General features: G+C 34.9%; 2 protein-coding genes across 2 annotated transcripts; one reads left to right on the top strand and one right to left on the bottom strand.

Annotated features, from left to right (window-relative positions):
- Nucleotides 1–402: 402 nt before the first annotated feature.
- LOC128675346 (uncharacterized protein) lies at nucleotides 403–12,446 on the bottom strand. Its single transcript, XM_053754691.1, has 5 exons — nucleotides 11,770–12,446; nucleotides 3,493–4,051; nucleotides 2,904–3,419; nucleotides 2,471–2,685; nucleotides 403–1,972 (listed from the first exon to the last, which is right to left on the bottom strand). The coding sequence occupies exons 1-5, from the start codon at nucleotides 12,145–12,147 to the stop codon at nucleotides 1,754–1,756; spliced, it is 1,887 nt and encodes a 628-aa protein (XP_053610666.1). The 5' UTR covers nucleotides 12,148–12,446; the 3' UTR covers nucleotides 403–1,753.
- On the top strand, nucleotides 4,914–11,104 carry LOC128675349 (carboxypeptidase B-like). Its single transcript, XM_053754693.1, has 9 exons — nucleotides 4,914–5,069; nucleotides 6,576–6,872; nucleotides 6,947–7,138; nucleotides 8,035–8,168; nucleotides 8,277–8,437; nucleotides 8,638–8,769; nucleotides 9,800–9,896; nucleotides 10,341–10,487; nucleotides 10,650–11,104. The coding sequence occupies exons 1-9, from the start codon at nucleotides 4,976–4,978 to the stop codon at nucleotides 10,887–10,889; spliced, it is 1,494 nt and encodes a 497-aa protein (XP_053610668.1). The 5' UTR covers nucleotides 4,914–4,975; the 3' UTR covers nucleotides 10,890–11,104.
- Nucleotides 12,447–12,520: the final 74 nt, after the last annotated feature.

The following is a 12,520-nucleotide window of genomic DNA, read 5'->3' as shown; positions in this document are numbered from 1 at the left end:
TTAAAAACAGTATGTACCTTAATTGTCTTGGATGCATGCAGTTTCAAACCTTATTGACTAAATTTTTCTTTATATTTTGCATATTTTCCACACGTACAGACAAGTTTCGTTGCAAGTGAAGCGATAAGTCGACCTCAGATATAAGACTACCTCGGTGGCGCAGTGGTAAAGTGCTTGCCTCTGAACCGAGAGGTCTCGCGTTCGATCCCAATCGGGACATGATGGAATATGATCTTTTTCTGATTGGTCCGGGTCTTGGATGTTTATCTATATATGTAAATGGTATAAAATATAGTATCGTTGAGTTAGTATCCCATAACACAAGTCTGGAACTTACTTTGGGGCTAGCTCAATCTGTGTAATTTGTCCTAAGATATTTAAGTCTTAGAATGAAAACAACAATTTAAAGAAATACACTTATTTAATAGAGTTAACCGTTAAGGCACCGAATAAGCTAGGCAAAATGCAACCACAAAATAGACTAGAATTTGTCACGTATACCATAGGAACATCATTGGAGAGTGACTTGTGCTTTTAATATTAACATCAAGAATAACAATCTGACAATGATCTTCTGGCATTTCAGTGGGGGCGCCACCTGCGTTCTAAATAAGAAAATGTAATAGCGTACACGTTATTTAGTTCGATTTTTAACCGCGCATCAAAAGATTCTTGTCAGGTTGTATACTGTATATTTAATTATATTTCTTATCATTCCACTCTAGGCACACTTGAAGAACACTTAGAGCTATCTGGTCCCATTATTATCGTTAAATTAACATATAATTTAAGTGGCTCAGATCAATTATGCCACATTTCAGTGGATTCTTATACTTGATAGCTATCTAAAGCCTCGTGTACACGCGTAGAGTAAACTGTATAGTAGCATATCAAGTACTTACTTTTCTACTAACAATATCAATGTAAAAATATGGACCGGTTGCTATCTTATTTAATAATGTTCAATTCATCACATTAAAGCATAAGTAATTGACTAAATTACGTCTTTGTGACCAATTGTTACGTCATAAATATTAATAAAATAACAAAAAAAACGTATGACGGGGGTCTCGAATTTAAGTCGCCCTTGACCGGTTTTTATTTCGATTTACGTATGGGTACGGATACAGGTCCAAAAAACATAGGTTTTTTAATATACATTAAACAGGATTTATAAAATCATATTTTTTATGACTTGAAATCTCAATAACTCAAACTATTTGGAACGGAATAAGTAGAAACGAAAATTAATTTTAACAGCACCTAGTTCACATTTTCGGGAAAACGTAAACATAGAACAAAGGCATGTTGATAACCTTACATGAACGCCAACATGGAATTTTTTTTACATATCAAAATTTACCGAAGTAAAGATTATATAAATGCAACATCGTTAAAATATGGCATCTTCATAAATGTCTTAGCGTCAGAAAAATTGCGAAAAGTTTTAAATATGTACAGAAATGTTTTGGCTATCCAAATCGATATACTAACTTAATTTAGAATAAAGATTCAACATAATTCTTAAATAATTAAATACCTTATTTTTGACCTATGTAGGTACAATGTCTAATGCTTGACATTAAGATATGACCAAATTAACGTAATAGTCTTAACACAATAATTTCATACTTCAAATAATATCCAAATTACAACCTTATGCTAAAATTGCAGAAGCTAAAACTCATAGCCAAAAAAAAATAAATTCACGTCAACTAAACTGAACCAAGCTATTCTAAATGAATCACTTAACTTATCTCCTCGAACCTCTTACACCAGGGTTGTCCCCGCCAGCATACACATCCTCTTTTATACCAGCCTGGTACTTCAGGAGTTTGTCGTCAGCTGTCCTGATTCGTTCTTGCAGGATCTCCACAGTCCTATTGAGTAATTTTATCTCTTCTTGCAATGGATATAATTGCATGTTCATTTGCATTAACTCCTTTTCGTGGGCGAGTTGTAACGTATGTAGCTGGAAAATAATTATAAGTTTTTATAGATCAATTCATAAAAAAAATTCTTCACATTATATTATAACGTTATTATTACAGTTATTAGTCTCTATTTACAACATTTAAACTTACTTAAAAATACCATATATTTTATTACTAAAGGCCTGTTCGCATTTTGATTATTATTGCGAGTGTTAAGTATCAGGCGGAAACTATAACTTTAAACTTTTAGAACTTAAAACTTCGCTCTTAAATACGACAGATAACGGTGATAATAAATAAGCGGTGGTGGTTCAATAGTTAAGACTCCTATGATAGAAAGGTCCCAGGTTCAAATCCTACTCGTGCCACATGATGTATATCAATTCGACTCATATAGTTCTCGTCGATCACACCACTACAGTAGCTATGCGACTAAATGGCGGAAGTCCTAAGTCATTTCATATGCAGATAAAATCTGATACCTACCAGCGTTTGCAATTTTGCATCCGATTAGAGAAGACAATACCTATACTTACATCCTGAATTCGCTTCTTCTTCAGCAGAATAAATTCTTCGTTACTCCGTTTCAGGGAGTCCAGCAAGCTGCTCCGCTCTTGCATCAAAACCTCTTTTTGCTTCCTCACCTCTGATAACTCAGCTTCCATTTCATTGGTGACTTTTGCCAGAATGTTCTCTATAGATTTGGCTGGCCTGCAGCCGACCTTCCTTTGCGGGTTCAAATTCAACAAAACTGAAACGTGGCATAATAATACATTAAATGTCACAATATTGGTATCAATTTAATAGTGACCAATGGTTAATCAACAATGTCTGGTGAGTTAGCCGTACTAGTGGTTACATGAATAGTAATGTGTTTATTATTCATTTAACCATTTGGCTCACATATATTTTATTTGTAAAATAGTGAATGTAATTAAATATTATTATAGATAAGTGAAAAAAACCTACCTTCTTTTTCCTTCTGCAAATTCCTCAAGTTCTTCCTCAACTCTTCCGTCTCCCTATTGATTTTAGCTATAGTGCGTTGCTTTACAGTCAATTCTGTTTGCAGCCCTTTTATAGTAGCCACCAAGTAACTGTCTTCTTTTAACTTGGTCAAAATTAGTGCCGAATTCTGAGACAACCTGCTTACAGCCGAAGAAGCTCTATCTGGCTTTATAAATGTCTGAGTTGATACAGTATGTTGAGTTTTTGCCACCGTCTGAACAGCGGTGGTAAGAACATTTGTTTTGTTAATCTTATTTTTGAGATCAGAATTTGTTTTACGGTCTTCCATAAGTTGACGCTCAACGTCAATAATATGGCTCTCGTATTTCTGTTTCATATCACCAAACTTTTCTTGAAGCGTTAACAGTATACCCTGAAAATGATCTTCTTTGTCTTTAAGTTCTTGTTCGAGACGAGCAATGCGTTCTTCTAACAATTTTTTTTTATTGTCTTCAACAGTCGAGGACTTTGCAGCAACTGGAAAATAATTTTAATTCTGTTACACAATACATGACTGATTAATATTCCCAGAGATGAGCTTCGTACGTACCTATCAATGCCGAAACGGAATCTGGATGCTTTCGTTTCAAGATCATCTCCATTTCTTTGACTTGTCTCTGAAGATCATTAATTACGATTTTATCTTTGTCGTGCTGGATAGTCAAATTCTTTCTTTCATTCCTCTCTTTATTCAATTCCGCGATAACTTTGCTCTCGTTTTCTTTTACTGCTTTTAATTCTGAGTTTCTATTCTCATATTCCTTTCCCAATCTACTAATGAACTTTTCACACTCGTTTAATTTAAGATCAGCTACATGTTTCTGTTCATTTACTTGGTCCAACTTCTTCCTTAATATTTTATTATCCTCAGTCAGTTGCACATTAATGAGCTCGATGGCTTTAACTCGTTCATTTGTATCCTTTAATTCTTCTAATAAATTCTCATGTTTACAGCCAGGGGTTCTTTTTGGTGAATTGGTAATGAATCGCGCTACTTTCGCATTCTCTCTTTTCTTTGAATCTATAACGCTGGCAGAGAAAGGCCTCGATTTTGGTTTGCGACGTGGCTCATTGTTCTCTTTAATATTATGCTTGGCAACTTGATTCACCTAAAATAAAAAAATATATTACAAAGTTCACTGATCTATCGGACTAATGCTCCAAAAGCTTTGGTCAACTAATGTCACCGTGAAACAATGTTGTTAATTATGCGATAAATAAACCATTAAAAACGTGTTTACTGTAAAGAGTCTGTAATCAGTGTTAAATAACTGCAAACTAGAGGCAATGACCGAGCGTGGCGCTTAAAGCCCCAAGCAAGGTTGTATTTCTGGTTCCAAAACAAACAACAAACCGCATCCCAATCACAGCTCACTCTTGCAATTTTCCTTTCAATAAAATTAAATAATATGTTAAATGTGAATGTAAAATTTTGAAATAATATTACAAATCAGTAGGAAGCTGCAATCGAAGACGATCTATGAATTTTCATATTTTCTTCTGTAAAAAACTTCTGTAAATTAGTAAAGGGCCGCGTGTTGGCTACGTATACCTTATACACATAATACAAGTATATAAGTAGGTATTTATTGGGTGTCGTGTTTCGCCATAATAATTAATTATTAACTCAATCGTACATTAAATCGTTCTAACATTGATTGGACTGAGGTATATGCCAAAAAAATGTTCCACGTCTTATTCGACATCTTAACTAACATTAACATCGCTACACCAGCAGTTGAATCATTTTAAACTTTTGGGAAATATCATGATGAGCAGATACAAATTGGAACTCTAAATTTAAAATTTATCTTCAAATACAGAAGTTATGACCCTGAAACGATCACGTGTCACCAAATTGTAACAAAATTAAAATTTTTGACGAAAAAATGTGTACTTGGTTTTCCATAACGATCGAATCGGGAATACAAAAAAAATGTGTAGAATATCTATGTTGTGTGCGAGCTTATAAGGCTCGCGGCAATGCGCAGGAGCATCAGAGTGCGCGCGCAGACGACACTGCGCCAGTCGTCATGGGGTCGTGGTCAGGAACTGTCGTCCTACTGGTGACTATCTCAGCAGCCGTACTGAGTACGCCGCTCATCAACCAGCTACAGCCCGGCCAAGGTAAGCGTTTTCAGGGACCTTCTTAATACAATAATCATTTCGGAACATGTATTTGCGAAAATATCTGTGTCATATTAATTGAATAAGGACTGTATATATTTTTTAAACTCGCTCATCTTTACGTGATACCGTTTGAAGCCCAGGTTCGGCGTAAAAAAATAAACCACACAATTCTAAAGATTCGGCAGCGATGTTACAACCAGCCACCAGCCTGACGTTAAGTCTCCCTGGGAATGCTATGTCCCTTACTCGCCTCGTACGACATTTTCGGAAATATATGAAATGGACCTGTTCTAGAGCGGAACCAGGTGCCACATTTTTATTTTTAAAAATTCTCAGCTAACACACATGCTAAAGTGAGTTTGTATAAGTACTTATTGTTTATTCAATTTGGAACGTAGAAAAATTATTAACATGCCTATGTCGCCTAGGCTAATTGTGTATGTATGGAATTCCATAATTCCGTAAATACGGAAAACCGAATGGCTTTCACAGTATAGCACTTTTTATGCGGGCTTAGGTACCTAGCAAGTACATTAATAAATATTCTATGCAGAATTCTTGTTATGGGGGAAAATAATATTACAAATTTAAAGTATAAGTAGGTACGATTTATTTGTTAGGTAGATCATTATCTCTATTCTAAATACGGATGAAAAAGGAAAAGTGACAAATAAAATTGCAGTTCCGATGATTGTCACGAGCGATATACCTAACAATAAATTCACAGCTGAGCGCATCCACACATCCATACAAAACAGGCGGAACTATCCATCTAACATTGTTCTCACATGCACCATAATATTCAGCGCGGGCCGTCACCTTCACTGGACGTGATCTAAATGCGACATGGGCCGAGGAAACCCTTCGGAATCAAGTTAGACGTGTACTCCCGTTAGCTGGCCCAAGATCTGCGCCGGCGTCGAATGGAAATCATGCGCCGCCAGAGAAAGTCATTAAAACATGTCGCACGCGCACAAGCTGCGCATTTTAATCACTGTTTCTATTATCAAAGGCTTTGTTCCAATCAACCCTGGTTGTCGCCATAAATCAACTGGATAGGAATGTCCCGGCATAATGAAGTCAATAAACTAAGTACCTTTAAAGTTATTGTTTTGTTTGCATTTTTGTGAAATCAAATCAAATAAAACTAGGTATAAATATTGAGTATTTATTCAAAACTATATCCATCTAATAATGGAGAACGAGATTAAATAGAACCTGCCAATTAAATAGTCTGTTCGTGCTTAGGTATACAACATGCAGCATTTGATGATAAGCATAATAACTGCGAATTGAAAATAATATGGGTTGACAAAAGAAACTTAATGATACTTAATAGACCACGTTGTGCGCCTTTACTATTATCATATGAAGATTCCTTTACAATCAGATTGATGCTGTAATTAGTTTGACCTACTATAATTTGATCGACATTGACCTTATTTAGTTATTCGTGATGTATCTTATCAATAATTTATAATGCAAAACCATTACATATTTCAGAGTGGCCGCAACTAGTGAAGCAACCATCACACGAGTCAGTTGAAGTAATATCAGAGAAGAGTACAGGAGAGGTAGAAGGAGAACTTGTTATAGTCAAACCTCAAGTTGATAAAACTGAGCCTGAAGACGAGGGTAATGAAGATGAGGTTACCCCGGAAATTGATTTTAAAACTAAATCTTTAATTGAAGGTAAAGAAGACACACAAAAAGTAGATTATACGGGAGCCCAACTCTGGAAAGTTTCCACACAGAAAGACGGTTGGCGAATCGTGTTAAGCAGATTGCGACGCCGAAATCGTAAGTCAACTTGGAATTAAAAGTATTCAATATCACTCGATGGTACAAGTGTAATATTCCTTTGATGATTTCAGTTATATCAACGTGGGGAACGAATGGCACTACCATTGATATACTGGTACAGCCGCATGCTATACAAAATGTTACCAATGCGTTGAAGAGAGAAAACATTCCATTTGATGTTATCATTGAAGATCTCCAAACTAGAATAAATCAAGAGAACCCACCGCTTGACGAGAATGAAATAGAACTCCAGGATAGAAGAGGTGAGTGTAATGTTTTTGGTTAATTCCAAATAACTTAAAACAAACCGATAAAAACTACAAGTCACTGCATGTTTGTAGGTGACCAGTAACCAGAGTTTATCGTCCAAGCGTATAGGTTAATTATTTAGCAGGGGACCTCTACAACATTTTCCCTTCATCGAGGATTATTGGATACTTTATCTAGAAAGCCCAAAATAAAACAAATTACATTTAATTTTAAATAATCACGTATCAGGTTGTATAATGAAGACTGTTAGATCCATAAAGTGGGAAAGTATATTATTATGAATAGTAAAATAATGCATTGTTTCATGTTATTGATATATCATACAAATGGCTTCTGCATGATAGTTGAGACATTATAAACGCAAACCCAATATAAATAATAATGAGTACATTCATAAATTAAAGTAATACAATTAACCATATTCCAAGGGTACCATAATTTTGTTGCAGCTAGAGCTTACAATTTTTGGCGTTACAGGGCTTCCGACAGTCTAGGGTCAATGGGGGCTTACATGGGTTTTACTGCACTCAACATACCCATGGAGTATTGGCCAAATGCAAATTGGGGTTCGTTATTGACATTCGGCACCAGTTTGCACGCTCATGAGTGTTCTAATTCTATGTATATTTTGCATGTTTGGTTTTTATGTTAAGAGTCTCCATGCATCTGATATGCTGTGTGTCAGGTGGTTTATCTACATACACTTCGAGATACAATTCCGTATCGCCTGCATCGCCTATGATATGTTGAGACCCTTACTTTTAAACTAACATTTCAATTAAAGCGCACGATTCCATGTTCACCTGTTATCGACACATTTCAATATTCATTCGGATATTCATAAACAATAAAAAAACAAATCCATTATTTAAAAAATCTTACGATACAGGCCATCGTATGAACTGGAAGCAGTACCACAGACTTGAAGATATTCATGGCTTTTTGGATTATCTCGCCAAAACTTATCCTGCCATTATTAGTGTCAAAAGTATCGGGAAATCACATGAAGGAAGAGACATAAAGGTTAGTATATTTCTAGCATAAATATCAATCGCCTAATAAAAATATTTTCGTCTATTCATATGTTTTTATGATAGATTTTTTGTAAATATTAATATTTTTCTGTGACAGTTACTGAGGATTTCCAATGGTAACCCGACTAATAAGGCCGTGTTCATTGACGGAGGTATTCACGCGCGTGAGTGGATCAGTCCCGCTACAGTCACCTACTTCATCAATCAATTCGCTGAAAACTTTGATGTTGAGCATGATGACATCAAAAACATTGATTGGTAAGTTATATGATAATAAATGATAAGAATCTAAGATCAAGATTATATTTATTATTATAGAAAATTGATTGAAAATTGACCTGTAATGTGAATGAGTAATGTGTTTTTTTTTATCGTCCAAAATTAATTTTCTCTCATCGTCCATAGCGATTCAGTTGGTTAAGAAATTATAGATGATAATATTTAACCACATCTCCCAGGTATTTCATCCCTGTATTGAATCCGGATGGCTATGAACACACACATGTTAGAGATCGTCTGTGGAGAAAGAACAGAAGACCTGGTTCCGGATTACGTGGTTGCGCTGGCGTTGACCTCAACAGGAACTTTGGGTAAGTTCTTCACTTATTTCGACATGCACACTACTTTATATAGATTTTAGAAATAAATTCTGTATTTATCCTTATATTCTCCTTATCCCAGTGATTAGATGGGATCTTCGGATTGTTTGCATTGCAACTCATGTGGCATGTGTGAGTTTGTATTATACCAATATGACTCATGTATAGTAGTTTTCATCGACCACCAATTGATTCCGGTGAAGGAAAACATTGTGAGGAAACCTGCACACTGGTTGATAATTATTAATTAAATGGAGTAGGCAATGGCAAACCACTCCATTAATAGTGCCAACAAAGTTGTTGTGTATGTTTAATACCACGCAATGACCACGACCCTCAGACATGAGGAATACAACTATGAAAGAATGTACTGTGTACAGTCAAGTTACATGATACATTGCAATTCCTTTTAGTGTAGCTTTATTGTAGACATCCAGTACCAAGAACCAATCGCTGATTTAGATACACATTCAACTATTTGATTTATATCACAGTGGAATCTTCCTTCATTACAACGGATGTTGTGAAATGGGGATATTCAAAATATGCAGCACGTAAACACGCTGTCGCAAGAAAATCACTTTCTAATGTTTATTTTCGATTTTACCGTTAGGGGAACCACAACTATGAATATTTAATTTTGAGCAAAACGAATCGATTGATGAATCATAGGCTCCAATTTGTTTAACATATTTAATTTGGCGATAGTGTTTTAGTACTTAGTAAAATTATTTAATTATGCAAATATATTCCTTTGGTGCTAAACAACGAACGTAAATTATTATTAGCAAACGTAATATAACCCGGTATTTGAATTAAAAAAACATGCTACGCTTATAAACCACGATAAAAAAATAAAGGTTTTAAAAATTATAGGTCTTAACAAAATATGTATCTATACAAACATATTTTTTAATATTTGTTAGGAATTTAACGAACTTGCTTATAATGTGTACAAGATAAATAAACTCTGCTTATGATAATGTTTTATGTGTTATTAAATTATCTATTTTTGTACCAGATATCGATGGGGAGGAAAAGGCACATCGAACTACCCTTGCAGTGAGATTTACAGAGGACCCAGGGCTTTTTCGGAACCTGAATCTAAAGCTGTCCAGGTAACTAGCCAATACCACAAACTCAGAAAAATGGTAAAATTCAAGTGAGACTAACAAATACTTTTTACATCGCGGCGCGTGGTTCCGTCCTACAATACGATCACGCCTTATCCTCGCATGTATGTCGTACGAGACGACTAAAGGGCACATTAGTCTTTGGGAATGTATATATATATTGTTGCCTTCATAGCTGATAGGCAACTATTCATTCCCAAGAAGGGTTGAATCTTTCAAATTTGAAAATTTTTACGCTTTACACTTGGCTTCGCGGCGTCATAGCCCCGAATGAAACCGGTAATAGGCGAGAATGAGAGATTTTTTTTACATTAGATTTACATATATATCTATCTCTATGCTCAAGATGGAGTGTGTTATTTTATGATGGTTTGCTTACCTCACATTTTTTATTTTTTCATAACAAAATAGCTTTTTTAATATTTCCAGGAGTTTTTCCAAAACACTGCCGCCAAATTCAGTGCATACCTGACATACCATAGCTATGGCCAGTACATCCTATACCCATGGGGATACGATAATGCAGTGCCACCAGACCACAACGACCTCAACGATGTTGGCAACAATATGGCACAGGTAATTTTTCTGTCCTTTCCAAAACAACTTGATGATGAATTTTTAATAACTTTTTTTAAATTAAGCATTAAATTTTTATTTTTTTTTAATAAACTGCAAAATATTTTACTGTTACAAAATTGTCAAAGATTTTATTTTTCACTTTACGCATTTTATTTTCAGGCCATAAAATCAGTTGGGAATGATAACTATATGGTTGGATCATCAAGCAATTTGTTATATCCAGCAGCAGGTGGCTCCGATGACTGGGCCAAGAGCCTGGGCATCAAATATGCCTACACTATCGAGTTGAACGACCAGGGCACCTATGGATTCATACTACCCACACAGTACATTGAACCTGTTGCTAAGGAATCCTTGGCCAGTCTGAGAGTATTGGCTGCAGCTGTCCATAAAATTTGATCTCTTCATCAATTGCCATTTTAGTTAAGGAAAGTAGAATGTTACATCCTGAACAAGCTTTTATGAGAAAAGTAAAAGATAAATTATTAGAGTGCATTTTGAAAACACTGGCATGCAATATTTGCTGTTGTTTTCATTATGATGTAAACTTGTGTGTTTTATAGTGTTATTTAAGTAACTTATTCCAATATTTAAATAAAAATTTAATTACCTTTTGTGATTTTTCATTATAAAATTACTTATGATCAGTTGTTTATTATCTGAGCAGTTACTATCTCAATCAAAGGAAGTATCTATATAGGTAATTGTGTTTAATCGACAAACCTGACAAACCTGTTGTTTGGATGGGATGAATACAGGAAATGTAATAGTTTTTATACTCTAGGGTCTTTATTTGCAACAAAAAATGAAATGCCTGATAGGGAGAACACTGTATTAATGATTATATTGTACAAGATTAAAGAATCTCATAGCCATGGCAAGGAATGATGATGAGAAAGTATAACAGATCCATTTAATATAGTTGAAAATGAACACATAAAGAAACTCAATCGAGAGAATGTTTTCACTGTTTTGCAACAGTTTAAAGATGAAGATACACTGCATAAGTAATGATGTAGGAAATATGGATATTCCTAAACTTTGTAATGTTTCAGTTTATGATGAGCTGCTAGTATTATAAAACCAAATTGTACTGAAACAACATGGTTTACATAATCTAAGAGAAGACTAAGTTGAGGGATTGAGTGAAATAGTCCTAGTATGCCTTTTACAGATGTCCCAACTAGAAAAAGAAATGTTTGGCAGTTCTGTACAGTTTCTCTACTAAAAGCATGTATGAATCATAGACCCCAAAGATTTAAGCAGACTAATCTCTTACCTTATTTCCAGAAATTATACTCTCATTGAATTCAGTCTCATTGGCTTTAGTAACTTTGATAAGAGGCACTGTAGCAGTACATTCCTTTGCTGGGGACACATTTTTAGAAGAGGCTGGGCTGCTCTTCAGTAAGTTTTTAGTTTCGAGAGCAATGTCTTCAGCTCTCTTCAATATCAACTCCACATCTTCAACATCATCTCCGATAAGTTTTTCTTTATCGTTGCCAACCGATAGTTTGTTTATTTCACTAAATATCGTTTTTATCTCCTCATCGCTGTCCTTATAAGCCTCACATGTTTTTTCGAAGTGCAAAAATTCTTTAGTAGAGACACTGTTCTCGTTAGAATGAGAATCCTGATTATTGTTGTGTTGTGCCATTTTCAAAGAATACTATTGTACTATCACACTTACATTTACATTAGGCTCTTTAATGAAGAAACAAGCATATATTGAACCTTGAACATTTCAGTCATAATTTATTTGTTTTCGATTTTCAATCAATCAAACATGTACGTGACAGTTGCTAGGCAACAATTTGCTTTTTATAGAGATGTCAAGAACTTTTTTTTCAGCCAGACCCTTAATAACGATTCCTACGTTTAACGTCTGCCCAGACCCATCCACGAAATAATAAACTTCAGGACCCATCTTATCATTCTATCGTGTATCCTGCAGATTTTTGCCACCTGCACTGCACTGCAGTTAAACCACACTTTTTAAATGTAAAGCGTCCTTTTAATATTAGTATGTA

This window comes from Plodia interpunctella, chromosome 14, assembly GCF_027563975.2.
Source record: "Plodia interpunctella isolate USDA-ARS_2022_Savannah chromosome 14, ilPloInte3.2, whole genome shotgun sequence".
NCBI lineage: Eukaryota > Metazoa > Arthropoda > Insecta > Lepidoptera > Pyralidae > Plodia > Plodia interpunctella.
The sequence above is the reverse complement of the archived record's forward strand: the minus strand, read 5'-3'. Positions and strand labels throughout refer to the sequence as shown.